The 16681-nt window shown below is 39.2% G+C and overlaps 1 protein-coding gene across 6 annotated transcripts in view; it reads right to left on the minus strand.

The window, feature by feature from the left end:
- The window catches only part of adgrb3 (adhesion G protein-coupled receptor B3), a 139460-nt gene extending 128525 nt beyond the window's left edge, over positions 1–10935 (minus strand). For 4 of the 6 annotated variants that reach the window (XM_086092330.1, XM_086092328.1, XM_086092329.1 and 1 more), the window contains exons 1-2: positions 10327–10935; positions 8353–9121 (exon numbers count right to left, since the gene is read on the minus strand). In XM_086092330.1, the coding sequence (XP_085948456.1) occupies positions 8353–9106 (754 nt within the window). In that variant the 5' untranslated portion in view covers positions 9107–9121; positions 10327–10935. The remainder of the gene's footprint in view (positions 1–8352; positions 9122–10326) is intronic. The other 2 variants (XM_086092326.1, XM_086092325.1) reach the window with 1 other exon arrangement.
- Between the last annotated feature and the right edge of the window lie 5746 nt (positions 10936–16681).

The following is a 16681-nucleotide window of genomic DNA, read 5'->3' on the forward strand; positions in this document are numbered from 1 at the left end:
TAACTATCACACACACTTATACTATAGTTGGACACTATATGCCAATTTTTAAACTGATTGACACAATCATATTGTTATCATTATAATTATTATTATTATTATCAAATGTGTCACTGTAAAATCCCATAAATGACACTCTCCCAAGTATAATACCCCCCCACCACTCCCGCAAATTTTTTAAATTACATTTTTCTCTGTACTGTACTTGTGTATAATACCCCCAATCTGCTAGTATCCTCTGAGTGAATATTATGAATGAATTCATATTCAAAACATACCAATTAAGTGTAAATGCTTTTAAATTCAGGTCAAAGACTATGTTCTTTTTCAATACCTATGATAAAGATCTTTCAAAGTATTGGTAAAATAATGTTTTCTTCTTGTTGACTGTATGCTCTTTTAATAATTTTAGTAAGCTATTTTACTTTGCTTTTAAATCTATTTAACACTGTAACTACTTTTAAAAGTGATTTTAATAACAGTAAGTGAAGCATATTGAGTTACGTTGTGTAAAGTAGTTTGAATTGATGTCGAGCTGCATTGCATCATACTAAGTGGTGCTTCCACTGTCTTTGCAAAATAAACGATAGAAACGTCTTTTGAATTTGCTTTAGCTTGTGTAGGTGTATCTAATGCTGTGGGTCATGATTGTCCAATTATTGCACAATAAAGATGTCTTGCGCTGTCATATTGGTTTTAATGGAGCTACAGTCGATTGGACTTACTTGAGCTGACCGTGCCTTTCACTAACAACTTTCTTTCCATCTCAGCAGAAATGACTGCGGAGGTTGAGACGAAGGAACATGGAGGACACAGCTATAAAAGCCAGGTACAAAACGCACCATGAATGCATACTATGGGAAACGTTTTTATACTTGCTTCTAAGGTGGTGTAATTCAGTGTGGAATTTTCAAAGGGATTGTAACAGAAAGCGGTATTTTCTATAGCTTAAGTTGAAAAGCACATATAGGGTAAACCTAACAGATTCAGGGCTGTCGAGCTGAAGCCTCTCCTTCACTGAATTGGAACTAAAATGGCCTCCAAGTGTACGGAACAATGGGGGTGAGCATAATGCAGTGTGACTACTGAGTGACTTGACTGAGATCCAAAGTGAATAAAAGGCCGCTCTATGTGAGGCAGCAGGGCTGAGCTGCGGCGGCACTCACGACTGCGGCGGGTGACGGCGCACTGGAGAGCCTTGCACCACGTTTCGTTCCCCGATAAAATCTCGTCGCCATCTTCTGCGTAGTCACAAAGCAGAATGTTCAAATGAAGTAAATGCAAGTGCACAACCAGAAATCTGCACACGATCACATTTAGAAATGCAGAGTTGCTCCTCTTTAATGGTAATTTCTACATCATTCTGGCTAAACAAATTCAACTGTCATGTTTTAGGTGCATTGCATGTTGCCTTTAAGGGCCATGACATTCTTCTTTAAGAGGGAAAGAGGATCAGCACTCATATTTGTGTTTGTAACCTAATTCTTGTACTAATAGAGGCTTTGGAGGCCCCATTTGTGGACTCATGAAATATTCATTTGAATATCTTTCATACTTTTGAGACCCAATTTATGAGTTTTCAAACAAATTAAACCACCCTGCTTGTCATATTTTTCAATACACGGGGACAACATGCAAACACATAAAGGCTGAACAACCTCTTGACTGAAAGACAGACTCACTACCACTTATTAAGACACCACCTCACATGCAAATAACTCTTAATATTAAGTGAAACAGATTTTAAAAATGTAAAGCCAAATCTAATTTAGATGAAAATCAGACAGCCAAGGCCACATGTGATACATCACAAGCACAACACTACTATTTGAAGCTTCATTAACACTCTACATTGGAATACAAACAAGAATACACTTCCCACCCCAAAGCAATGAGACGTATCGACCCCGATCCTCCAATGACAGCAAAACAACACAAATAATGAGACAGTCGACCGGAGCCGAGGGGAAAACCGAGTCAGTCGACAGAGCAACAAAATGAGCGGATACCTTGTGAAGCGGTTGATTTCTGGAAGCCATGAGCAGGTTGTGAAAGATATGAAGGTGCTCAAAGGGAATTAAAGGATTTTAAGCTTTTATCCTGTACATGGATAGTAAACACCAGCATTTGCAAAGCGTGTGTCAGGAGTGCCAGTTTTCATGATAATTTAGTGCAGGGAGGGGCTTAAACTTAAATGCTGGAGGGGGCCCACAAATTTTTCATCAGTGCTACTTGGAGGCCACACTTCCTAACCAGATGTATGACAAAAACACCATTTTAGATAAGGACAAAATATGTGCTCTTAATACATTTCATTTTTCAGAATAGGCTACATTTCTAAATGCATGCACTTTGTATAAACGATCCATGAACCTAACCCAACAGTCAAAGGTTTGAAGCAAACAAGAAAATAACCACATACTGTGATTTTTCCCCCCAGTGCAAATGCTTCTGAGTATAGCATAAAAGGACAACACAAAACTGCTCAACAGCAAATTGACTTCAAGTACAATAATTCATTTTGATTTTTTTTTTCCACAAAAATCACCTCGTTCAAAATTTCAATATTATTGAGGTATTATGTTCGTTCTGTATATAATTCTAAATCCGCAAAAAAAGTATTAGGCCTACTCATGTTGTAGTATGGGGCAGCATATTGCCGCATTGGGAAAGGTGAGTTTATACCAGGAAGTGTGCACGGACCACGGGAAGGCCCCCTTGAACAAGGAGGTCCAATTTGCAAAGTCGGGGGACAGGTAGAGGGGAAGGGGAAGGACCCCAACATCACCAACCAGCTTCAATCTGACGTCACTTGACAATGGCGACCCCCTTAGAGAACCAGACCGTAAACGGCAACACATTATTTACACACTACATAAAGAATGTTTGCCTCCTTTTTATTATAACATTATAACATTAATTTTGTTATTCGAAATGCGTAACTTGACGTAATGCAACGTGATTTGGACTGATTTATTATACCACAACGACAAATAATTTATCCGAATCAGCCATCTTTGTTGTTTACATTCACCTTGGATGCTTTGAGTTTGAAATTGGGACAATCCGAGTGGGATAAATCTGACTTACCCCTATCCTCAAATGCAGCATTAGACCCAGTGTAAGCGTAGCTAAGCCTACTGCCATCTATTGATGAATGGTGGTATTACAACTTAAAACTACAGTCGATGCATAATCGCAGTTTGCAGATTTTCTTTCCTCCCCAAAACTTTTTTTCCCAGTTTTTCCAGTAATTATTTCCACATTTATCTCGCTTTTAACCCCATCATCCCACCCCCACCCGGCAAAAACACAAAAACAAACAATAAAAATAATAATCTGTTGATAATAATAATAATAATAATAATAATATCAATTTTTGAGTTTGTAAAAAACAAAACAAAAAAAATCTTAAATCAATGGGCCACTCAGAGTATGGTTGGGGGCCACATGCCCCAGTTGTCCATCCCTGATTTAATGGGATGCACAAAAAGGAATGTATGGTATTAATAGAAACATCCATTTGGGGTAAATTTATAGTAGTGTAGAATAAACTCTGTTAACCATTTTAAAATTATAGGAACAATGTTTGTAAGACGTGTGCGCCGAAACAATGCAATAGGGCGCAAGAAAAATGAAAATATAATCTGTCTGTTTCCTCCTCCACGCTTCCTTTTTTTTTGTTGAATTAAAAGTCCCACTTATCTAAAAGCAGCCTGGACACGTCATCCAGACATCACTACGCTGACAAACACACTCATTAGTTCACCTATGGGCATTGGCGAGTCATCATGCTGTTGCATGTGTTGTACGAAGGCAGAACACACACAAGCACACACACAAGGGAGAGGGAGAGAGAATTAAATCACAGTAAGTGTCAGTGCAGCACTGTGGCGCCTGCTTTTACAACTTTTATGCATGAAACAGTGACAGCCATAAAAATGAAGCAGCATAAATGAGTCAGTAGATGTGTTTAGAGCTACCATTGTGTCGGTCTGGTTTTCAAAGTGGCACCGCATCAGCGAGCGAGATCTGTCTTTTGTCTGTATAATCATCTTAAATATGTACAAGCTTTAACCTTTAAAACGGTCTCTTCCTTGTGTATGCGTGTGCAACATGAGCGGGGGCACTGCGGCAGTCGCGCGTACAACCTCCAGCCCGGCTCGGCTTTTGTAGGCTCCAAAGGCCTCCTCCTCAGCAGGAAGTTGAGAAGATCAAAGACGAGCGATTGTATCAAATACAGCCCTTGTCGACTGTTTGCGATGCTTTCTTCTTCATCAGGAACACCCACTCTGTCACTATGACGCCAGTAGGAGAGACAGCGCTCTTTTAAAACCCAGTGTGTTGATCTCCCTCCGTTATCCAGATGAAAACGGATTTATTCAAACCTCCCATCAACCAACACTATAAATAGATGCTAGTGGAAAATCTTCCGAGGAGGAGGAGGGCGGAGGGGGGGGGGAAATAAGCTGTGCTCTTAAGCTGATAATAACATGCTGAAAAATGTTAAATGTTATTCTGGAAAAGATAATTCCCTCAGCAAATAAGCATCATGTTGTTGTGATTTGATCACTAAATTCTCATTATTAAAGCTATACTGCTCCTGGACTCCTGGCAAGGGGAGTAGATGTATGTAATTTCTGTTTAATTAATTATTTTTCAGGGGTGCCTTACAGGTGTGGAATGCTAACTTTTCAGCAACGGTGGTAAACAAGCTGATCAAAAACGTTGTATTGTGCAACTATGTGTCTGTGGTGCCTTAACTGATTGCCCGTTTTTTTTAGATACACGGCTCGTATCGCGAAAAACTCGTAACCTTTGGCCACATTGTTTGTTTGTTTGTTTGTTTGTTTTTGTGCTTTCTCTCCCACAGCGTAAACGTTATTTGCTCAGCGCATCACTTATTTATCAAATTGTGGCACTGCAAAATAGGGGTAAACATTTTTGACTGGCAAACTCGTTCGAACGCATTCAAATACATTTGCATGTACTTGTAGGCTAAATGCTAAAAACATTGTATTTTTCCTATACAATGCACAAGTAAAAAAAATATATATATTTTTTTTAGCATTTGGTCTACATTAAACCAATATGTTTGAAAAATTACATGAGTAAAGTTTTGTACAATTTTTATGGTTTTATTATTCTGTCTGCAGTGCATGATTTCTGTTTTTTGTTTTTTTCAAAATACCACACTGTATGCACATTACCCCGCGGCAAATATGTGTTTGCAAATAGTTTGAACGTACTTGCAAATACAGTATATTTGAATGTATTTATGTATGTCCAAATGTATGTTTGCCAATCAAAAATGTTTACTACACTTTGGCAGTTCCACACTTCTGTGCATATTTCAGATTAGTTTGTTTCTTTTTTTGTTTGAGTTACAAAGCACTCTCAAGGGGGGACACATCATTTAAAGGCACAACACATGCATACTATGTTATTCTCTTTCACTATATTTTTGTTTTATACAATATAGAATTTTAAATAATACAGTTATATTTAACAATACAGTGCTATTTGTCTTTCTTGGCGGTTTATGAGGGATTAATGGGATTTCCATTCATTTCAACTGGGAATGTTAATTGGAGATGCACGTGATTAGAGCCAAGGAACAAATTACATATTCTCGTAACTCAAACCTATCTGAACACCAAATGATTACATAATGTAATGGATCCAAGCATTTGTTTGTCATTGTAAATGTTTTTGTTGGCCATTGAAATTAAAGTTTGCCCAACAAATGTACATAAATGTTTGACTAGCTATCGTAAAATATTATACAAAGTGGCTATACAGTATATATTCCATCTTGGGCAATCTGAATCTTTTTGTATTTCCGTCATAAAAGGTTGCAAAATGATTGCTCAGCGGTCTTAAAGGCAGTGGCAGAGTATCTCAAGAGTGCAGCTAGAGATAGAGCTCTTTGTTGATTGGTCAAAAGGCATCATGCACTTCATCAGCTTTCAGCCTTTGGGTTTTTTATTTCAAATCGTAATGCGGTAAACCAAACAAAGCTTTACCGCTTGGTGGAAATGTGGCTTAAAGTAGATGTAGACTAGAGTGATCCAGGGTTGCCATGGTAATGACTTCTTATTACAAACCGATGTACCAACTAAATGATATTGAAGCGTGCAGCAGCAGCCACCCAACAGCCCAAACTACCGCATAAAAGCATATTCTTCTTCCCATTGTGATCTCCAGGGAGTGATTGCTGCAACCATTACTTCAATCCCACAAGAGAATACTGATGTTCCATAACATTTGCTTCCTCATTATTTCCCCCACTAATCAAAATGTTCATTAATGACTTTGGTGATGAAGGCCACTGCTTTATGAGTCATCATCAGACATCTCACGCAACACTACCTGTTACACGACAATCAGCTATGTGTCAAGGCGGCCTCTGCACGAAGCTCCACGGTCTCTCATGACCTTATCAGAAGCATTTACTGTTAAAAGCTGATGCTATAACATGTTGCATTGCTCTATGGCAGCATTACAGTAAAACCACACACATAAAGCTTTACAGTCTAATCATGGTCATTCTACTCTAGGTCATGAATTACAGTTGAAGCCAAACAATAAATGTTGCATTGTGTCCGCCCAATTCATGAAGCCAAGCTTCCCTATAAGAAAATATACAACATATGCTGCATTTTTTAGTTTAATATGCTCTAAACTAATGACCGGTCATCACCCCCCCCCCCCAAAAAAAACCCCCATAAATAAAACAGTGGAACCTCTGACACCAAAGACAGTCACTTGTATTGGAGTCCAATGTATTTGTTTTGATTGTTTTAATATAAATAATGGAACAAATATTAAATAATCTGTCTCAGGGTTGTAATGTCACAATTTGAGCTAGTATTTAACTTTCCCTAAACTCCTAAACCCTAAACTCTGAAGTGAACTGAAACTCAGAGCTCTATTTTCATACACGCACATCCGCATAGTGGCGCAAATGTCGGCAGATTTCCTTTCAGCCCAAGGCTTGCTGTGCATGTTTGCCACTTTGGCAGACTGGTCTCCGCCAAACTGGGTGGCTCGGCGCAGCAAAAGGACTATCTTGGAAGTGTGCCTGGCGGAGTCACAATTTGGCGGCACAGAGTCAATTTAAACCTTACACCTGCTCATACCACGTCTAACAGTGGCACAGGGTAGACAGCTGACCTAACACAATGAATGTTGGTAATAACTAGAGCTGCAAGCAGCTATGAAGGGCCCTTGCAGCCCAGGCCACTTTGGGGTACTCCTTCTTTTCCTTTCGGCTTTCCCCTTCAGGGGTTGCCACAGCGAATCAGTTGCCTTGCATGTTGGAATTACAATTTTTGGGAAAATTACAATTGTTTTTGTTTTCCTGCCAGGCCTGATGTGTTTGCAAAATGTCATGTGTTTTCCCGCATGTTTAAACCATCAAAATGTGTTCAAGGCAAACTTTGCTTTTACTATTCATCTTGAACATCTTTAGATGAAACATCTAGAGTTTTATTACAATTTGGTTCAATATCTAGGAGTTATTTAACAGCAGTTGCTGCTTAGGCCCTAAATATATGAACAGTGGTCATCAAACCCTCCGAATAGTTGTATTATATTTTTCAATTTGGCCCATTGGGGCAGCGGGAGTGCCTACATTATGGCACAGATGTGCTTCCACCATGACTAGCATGCCACATTTAGACGGAAATTACCAACACCGGGTCTAACCCACCTCCGCGCAGATTTACGCCATGCGTCGCACATGATTTCGTCAGTCCCAAAAATAGACTTTAATGTCTAACTTTAATGAAGATGGCGTAATTTGCTTGCATCTTGCTTTTTGCAATCTAACTTGTGAGGCTAGTGTAAGAGAAGTTAACCACTTATATACAATCCACTCCACTCTAATTTTAAAAACAACAGACGGGTCTTCACTGTGTCTGCTTTTGCTCTATTAACAGCCATTGTTTAGGCTTTTGGAGTAAATATGTCCAAAAGATAAAACAAAAAGCAAAGTATTTGGCCAAATCTTTTGGCACTCACTGATTCTGGTTCAATATTGAGTTTGATTAAGAATTTTGAAAAAGCCAAACTCACACAGACAGAATTTTTGTTTTGGACTACAGAGGCTCCACTGTAACAGTTAACACCCAACTCCAAGTTTTGTTGTCCAATTATTGGGGCAGCAACCATTGAATTAAAACTCTACTGTATGTGTGCTCTTTGTTTCATGGGCCATCACGCTTAAGACATGCAGTAAGGAAGGGCAGAAGGAGGGAGTGATCGACGTGCACATTAAATGATCTATGCATAAAATGTGCTCCATTACTACGTGAGCACACAAGAAGCAAGACACAGCAGCATACTCACCTTCTTTAGGAGGCCGCTTCACTTCGGCACTCAGATTGCAGACCTGGCCTGCGTGCAGTTGGGGCGACAAGCAGCCCTCCGTTTGGGCGTTGAGCGGTAAAACCACATTGTTGAGCATGAGCATGCTCTCGGATTCTCCGTCTCCTAAATGCTGGGGGCACGTGCATTTCGTGTAGACGATGCCGCACGTCTCCACCGTGCCCTTCTCTAATTTCAGGCAGTTTTCCAGCCACGTACAAAGCACTTGACACCCAAACTGGCTGGGGCTGGCCTTATTCAACACCAGAAACTCCACAATAGACTTCTCCTCTTCTTCCAGCTTCTGTGGCGTCAATCCGTTTGAATCGGAGGGGAAAACCCTCCGCAGCTGAACAAAATTTTTGTCGTAGAGCAAAAATACATAAATATTCTTGGAATCACACAGGTACACTATTGACTCATTCACCTTGAGCAAGGCATTAATCTTTTCGTGAGAGTAGTGGTCAAATTGATAGGCAAGCAGAGAATACTCAGAGCAGCTCAGGTCTTGTTTGTATAGCTTCAAGTAGATGCTGTATTTGGTCGGGTCTGGGTTTTCCAATGTCCACGTACAGTTTGTATAGTTCTTAGGGAACATTTCAGTCAGAGAGTAGGATCCATAGATGACCCCCTTGACCAGAGTGGAACACCAATAATCTTGGGCACCAGTTAATCCAAACATAACCAGAAGATAGGTGGAAAATATATAAATCAACAGATTTCGAACAGCCTTCATCCTATGTCATTTGGCCTGCAAGGAGGGAGAGATGAGGAGAATTACACAGTGAACAATATGGATGATCGATCAAGTGATGGGATTCATGTATGAAAATGGCAAAAAATCCTTCACATCAACCGCAGCTGCATGTCTTTTGCACCCCGTCTTGCCATGCTTCACTACTGTACTTTGTGCAAACATTGCCACCTTGTGGTTACTACGGCCATTATTTAATTATTTCGACCATGCGTGTATGTTTGTGTGTTGGGGTGGCATGGTTAAGGCATTTAGACGTGGTAAAGTAGGTCGTGCTTGGGAAAAAAGAAGAAAAAAAGATTAAAGATGATTTTTGCCATCAAAAGTCTGCGGCTTAATGTGTGCATCCACGTGTATATGTTTTATGCAGGCATTAATAAATAATATAAAATAACACACATTTCATGTGAAGAAAGCAGATTCGGGGAATAAAATGTTTCTAAATATAAGGCTTATTTAGGAAAAAATGGACAGTGCAATTTGATAAAGTATGTGAGTGTGCCCCCGCGACGTGCACGGGGGCGTGTGTGAGAAGAAGAGAGAGGGAGAATGCAATGCCATGTCCTGATTGCTTTAATCCTGCAGGCAATGCAGCTGCGAGCGGGTGCGTGCACGCGCACGAGGGCACGCGTGCTCGTCTTTGCAACTGTGGAAGTGGAGGCGATGGACTCGCACGCTTTCCACACACACTCATGCACACGAGCCAATACACCAGAATGGGGATATGGAATGGTGCCCCCCCCCCCCCCCCCCTCCATCACCCCACATCCCCCCCACAACTTATTTGCGGTGCAACGCTTGCAGGGTGTGGAATCAGCTAGTGAGCTCTAAATCCACGCGAATCCACATCCTTTTGCAAGATTCATGTGCAGGGGCGTCAAGGGGAATCAGTATTCCGGGGGACGAGGAGAAATGGGTCGTCAGTAGAGACACGCTCGGTTTTATTGCCGAGGCTTCTAAAAAGCAATCGTCTCTCTGGGGGCGATGGGAATGGAGACACGGTGCCACTTTAAAGTGGTGTTTGCCTCTTAAGAGACAGATCATCGCTTTGAATAAACATATCTGTTCATCTGCGTGGATTCGTGAGAAGGGCTACGCAGCACACACACACACACACACACACTTCAAGATTATCTCAATGCAAAAACTTTAACTGACACCAACACGCATATGGATATGGGTACGAATAAAAATAATCTTACCTTATACACCGCGAAAGCTATGGCTATTTTCCCAACATACTTGACAACATCCTTTATAAATCAAGTCTGCAGCCCTCGAGTGAATCCATACTCCAACACGCACGCACGCACACACACACGCACACGCACACAAGTCCGGCGCAACAAGATGCTTCGGTGGGTGGGAAAAAAAAATCTAATAAAATAAAATGCGTTACACTCCGCTTTCCCCGCTCGTATCCACGGTCCTCCTCATCATCATCCGCATGGACTTTCCCATCCAAACTCAAATAGAACCAAGCGACAGTCACAGAATTTCAGACTAACAGAGGGGAAAAAATTTCATCATTTTGTTTTACAATAACATCACGGGTTTATTCGCCATTTCTATTCCATTTCCAAGCAAGTCGTCAAGCGGCATCCTCTCGTCACGTCGAGAAAATAAAGAGGAGAGAAATCCGTCTAGAGTGGGTGGATGGGAGATGTTTGGGGGGCCAGTGAGAACGCAAAAAGGCGCTTTGCTGGCTGCTTGCAGAGCTCCAGGAGCGGGCTGCAATAACACGTCACACTCTCAGCACCATACACACGTACGTTCACTTCTTACTGCGTCTGGCACCAGCACCCACTTTCTTGCCTGCCCTCCTCCTCCTTCCCCTCCCTCTCCTTTTTGCCTCCGCTTCCCCCGCACTTAATTCCAATCTAAAGGGGTTCCCCCCCCTGAACCGGACCCTTCTCACTTATGCTCAGACAACGTTTACAGCATGCAGCATTCTCCAAAAATGGAATATTACAAGGATTTTTATTTTTATTTTTTTTTTACAATCGTGTGGATGAGATTAACTGAGATTTCCAAAATAAAATCTGCACCCTCTGTCACTGGGACCTGAAAGATATAGTGTTGTTGGACTATTTTATTCCTCCAGATGACTCTGGGTTCCCACTCGTTTTGCTGTGCATCCATTGTACTGCGCTGCATGAGAAAGAAATACTATCCTGACTCTGGATTTGTACTTATTTAGTCAAGTATGTCAGCATGGGTCAAACGTCTTCTCCATCTTTGACATTTTTTGGTCAAAAGTTTGATCAAACAGCAATTTCCCAAATTCCCCACCAGGTAGAGCAACAACTCTTCCACTAACTTGCATGCTGCATTCATCAGGAAATCCAGATGATCGGCTACAGTTAGACAAATTGCAGTTGTCAAAGACCATCAACACAGCATCGGTATTTTTTTCCTCAACTAGTTGTTGTCAAAATCTAACCTGATTTTCTGCACAATATACATAGTATGGTATGTATAGTACAAAATGATGATGATGACACTGGCTATTTTGCATTGAGGGGAATATGGGGCAATGTCCCACTAGATCCAGTAGATGGTACTTGGGTGGGGAAAAGAAAGTGGCGATATCATGTATCGTTATTCGCGACGGCCATCTTTTGGCCGTTTTATGATCAGGAATTAGAAATGAGAAGAATAGAAAATTGCCATTAATTTCATGCAATTTAAACAAAAAATTATATCATGGGATCTTTCTTTAAAATGATCTGTCGTCTTTTTTTGGGGGGATCTAATGTATCAAAAGTACTAGCAGTATTGTTGAGTTGAGTACAGTACTCGTACCGATTTTTTTTTTTGCTATCGAACATTCTTTTAAAAAACAAAACAAAAAAACTATCAGATACTTATCCCAGAGAGTCTGGATTCAATTGCAAAACCGCAATGGCACTCAGGAGAGCACAAGCAGGAAAATCACTATTGATGTAGCATATTTACAGCTACTTCCGCTTTAGCATCACGCACACTGGTGGCTAGCAGGTTATTTTTCGGTTAACGGTGATTGAGGTAAGAAAAAAGCATTTGGAGGCATAAACAACAGAGCTGTGTCAATTGGATTGCGAGGTGGTGGGTCAGCAATTCTACTGTGAACAAATTGAGAAAAGGGAAATTGAATTATCTGCATTTAATTTGTTAATACTTGAAATTTCTGCCACCCTTACACAAAGTAGCAGCATAGCAGTTTAGTTTGTAGTTTTATTGTAACATCTCTCGGAAAACTACAGAAGTGTGGAACTGCCAATGTAGAGTATAAACAGTTTAGACTGGCAAATACGTTCATACTTATTTTCAAAAGATTTAAACGTATTTGCAAGTACGTTTAAAGGTACATGTAGTCTACATGCTAAAATTATTTTTTTCCTGTAATGCTACAGAGTATTGACTTGTGCTTATGCATACCCAATGGCATTATGGGAAAAAAAAATCAGAATGGAAATCATGCCCTGCAGACAATAATTTATCATAAAAATTACAAATATTTTTTATTTACTTAGTTTTCGAACTTATTTGGTATATAAAGTAGGCCAAATGCTGAAAAAAATAGCTTATTTTTTTCCCCCCATGTGCTAGTCAAAATACCCTGAGGCATAATAGGACATTTTGCAAACTTTTTAGCATTTAGCCTACAAGTACATTCAAACGTATTCACAAATACATTAAAACGTGTTTGCAAGTATGTTTGAACATTCTCAAGCTGCCTGGCAACAAGTGACCATACAAATTCATGCAAAATTTTTTTTTTAAAGCCCTGGATTGTTGCTGAGCTAAAGGTAGCTCAATTTTAGTCACGTTGGAAATCTTTGTGCCACATCATCTGAATCTTTTCATGGTTTATTCTGTCTGCGTATTCTTTGAAATCAGCGTAATAGCCCGTGGCTACAAATAAAATAGTTACCTGACAAACACTTGAACTCTCTCATTATAAAATCAACAGTCGGCTAAATTCAATATGAGAAGAGGCTCACGCAGCTGGTCTGCGACAATGCAGCATCAATAGGTGTGCGATGGCTTTCATTGCCTATTGCCGCAATTCATGGCGGGAATAGTGGTTTAATGGACAGGAGATGGGGGAGTTAGAGTCATGTGAAACGCTTGCTGGTCACAATTCCTTCCATTTGTACTGAAGCCAAAATAGCTTATTGTCTTCATTGATGGCTCCTTTTGAACAGATGCACATACGTCATGGGCACCGTCATTGTAGGTCTACAGTCTTCATACATATAAAAACATTAATAAATGAGAAACTTAAGGGGCAGGACCCTCACACTTATTGGAGCTCAGTTCCTTTGCATACATTTGGGAATATTTGCATATCTAGAAATTAATGTATGGAATAAGACTTTAAGAACAGAAGCAATCGTTAACCGTTACAATTTGGTTTTACTTTGGGAGGGTGTGTAAGCTGCTCTAATCATTTTTGCTGTGCACAGTTAACTCTCATTAGCCTGGCCCTCACTTTCAGGCCATGGTTGAATGTCTTCCATCCGAACAGATGCTGCATGAAGAGGCTATTTGTTCAAATATTTTCAATGAAATTTCAGTGTAAAATGTTATCCAAAAAAATACCCTGGCCGTCCATTATGACATTCTAATTGAGCAAATTTTTAGTATATCCTCTCCTTATGTTGTGTCTGGATTTTCCAAGTAAAGTGGAACCTGAAGTTAAATGCCAATGAAAGTGAACTGAAAGTTGTGAACAATTCTAAAATCATACAATCTAAAAAGAGTTGGGTCAAAAGTAACCCAATTATGGATCAAAAATGGACCGATCCACTTTATGGGTCAACTTTCTGGATTGTTTTATACAAAATGACCCATATTTTTGTTCCAAGTAAAGGATCTTACCAATATATATATATATATATATCACTCACAGTAGAGGATCGGTCCATTTATGACCCAACTGTTTCTAGAGTGTACTGTAATCTTGCCTCTACAGTTAAAAAGGCTTCATTATTGACTGGGCAGCTGTGGCAAGTAGTTAAGATTGTCGTCTGCCACCATGGGGACTCATTTGAGGACCATCCGCCCCTAATATCCCTAGACTCAAGGTTGTGGTGTCCTTGAGCAAGACCCCAAACTGCTCCCTTGGAGCCCCCTGCTCTTATTTGTGCCACTTACAGTGTTTGTTTGCTGTGTCCACCAGTGTGATTCGTCAAATGCATACGTCGAATTTCATGTACAGAATGTGTGTGTTGTGTACATGACAAATAAAGAAAATTCCGTTCTATTCTACTTTACTTTCATGATTTATTTCTATTGAAATCCCAGTAACAGAAGTTGCTAAGCGTTCAGTTTCAAACCCCTACCAACTTTCAACGGAGCAAGATGTGTCATGATTTAAGAATTTTGCAATAAGATAAATATAAACATTAAACACACTTTATTTCTATAAATCTCTGCAAGTATTTATTTTTAAAAATCCTTGTTTCTGTGCTGACCTTGTTTTCGTTTGTTTAATTTATTTATTTATTTTCCAGTCAGCTATGTCTTCATTAATACTCAGAAAAGCCAATCATCTCCAAACAAAGATATTACAAGAATTCAATGCTTTGTCATTTTTATAAATGAATGAAATATGATATTTTAATTCAGGGCAAATGCTATGGTTAAATTACACTACATTACATAGTGAAATTAATGAAATATATGTTTTTAAAATCATCCTTCATATTGAAGTGGTTTAAAGGACAATGGTATGTTTTTTAAAAACAATATTCCCTTAATGAATTAATTGAAAACATTTTGAATAATATTAGACAATTTGTGCGAGCACAATTTTTTATAGCTCTTAATTACAAATGTGTCAAAAGGTTTCACATTTAAAAATACTTTTCACTGAAGAAAGGATGTAATTCTTTATATTAGCAGTTTATTAATAGAGGTTTTGTTCCACTGACTAAAAAAAAAGAATATATTTCAACTAAATATACACTCCCTGTCTGAACTTAAATTAGGAAAATACCTTAGAAAAAAGTGAGAAAGAGATTATAAGTATTGAACTAGAAGTCAGCAGTAGCACAAGCAAGAGATCAATGTATTCTAGGTAAAATCTCCAAAACTTAACAATATTTCTCATCTAATAGCAGTCGTAGTATCTGTCATATTATTCTGTCAAGTCAAGGATCTGTTAGAGCACATGCTTTGTGAATTATTCATGACACGGTATAAAGAACGGCTCTATTATCACCCGCTCCTGTTTGTGCGAGTGCGACTGTGGCTGCGCAATTGTGCACACACATGCTGCACACATGTATTGTATATATGTTTATCAAGCATACAAAGGTTGTTTGACGCAAGGGCCATTTTATCGCATTCTTTACAAAATCCACTGTGGCGAGCATACTAGAAATATATTGTTGCAAACCATCCATTAGGACTGGTGGTAGTATGGCTGCTTTAAGAATATATGAAGTATAACTCTCATGGAAAAATTATGAGGCTGCTCTGCTCTTGGCTAATGCAAACGTCTGTGCACATACACACACATAGAAGCATTTAGGCTAAATTCTCCAGATACCCGCCAAATGTATTCATTTTGTCAGCACCAGGTAGTCCATATGTTGCGTATGTCTGCGGCTGCGCACAGTAATATTGTCCTCGCCTCTGTTGGAATCTCAGCTGGGTGACTTATTGTTAAACGTTTCCCGGGGGAAAAAAAAGGCTTTCCTGAAGAGTTGGATTTAATTTTGTACACAGTGCCATTGTGGAATATATTATTCCTTGCTGTGTTTGTCTTTACGTAAATTGCACTTGCATCCATAAATGTCAGATCAGGATGAAGTATTTTCGTGTGCTGGTTGCATTGCTACTTGTTGCATCTTATCTATTTAGTTACTGTAATTTCTCAAGAATAATACACACTTGTAAATTGCCCTTCAAAAGCATTTTTTTCCCTTGATGCTGATTATTTGCTCCCCTGATTTGTTGATACCAATGCTCAAAAATCAAAGTACTATTTATACTACTTTACATACTTTTGCCGTTGCCTGATGTGAGAAGAGCTATCTCACGTGATGACACAAAGACAAAGAAGAAAAACAGTTCCAGATATGCGTAGAGCGTTTCCATAGTAAAAATGTTGATGTGGTCTATCTATCTATCTATCTATCTATCTATCTATCTATCTATCTATCTATCTATCTATCTATCTATCTATCTATCTATCTATCTATCTATCTATCTATCTATCTATCTATCTATCTATCTATCTATCTATCTATCTATCTATCTATCTATCTATCTATCTATCTATCTGGCTGGCTGGCTGGCTGGCTGGCTGGCTAGCTAGCTACCATTCTATCTGTCTGGCTAGCTAGCTAATGAGTTAGCTACCTACTGTAACTTTATATTTATCAACCTACCTTTCATTCTATTGGTTGATTGATTGATTAAAATACTTGTTTTGAATATTTCAACATTATTTTCATACATGAATAAGTGACAATAATCAACGAAAGAAAAAAAAACCCAAAAGAAAACAGGCAATAGAAAATAAAACAATCAATGAATATTCGAAAAGGAGTGAGAATAAGT

Source organism: Leptonotus elevatus, chromosome 13, assembly GCF_054856555.1.
Source record: "Leptonotus elevatus isolate MCC_2025b chromosome 13, RoL_Lele_1.0, whole genome shotgun sequence".
NCBI classification, from domain to species: Eukaryota; Metazoa; Chordata; class Actinopteri; order Syngnathiformes; family Syngnathidae; genus Leptonotus; species Leptonotus elevatus.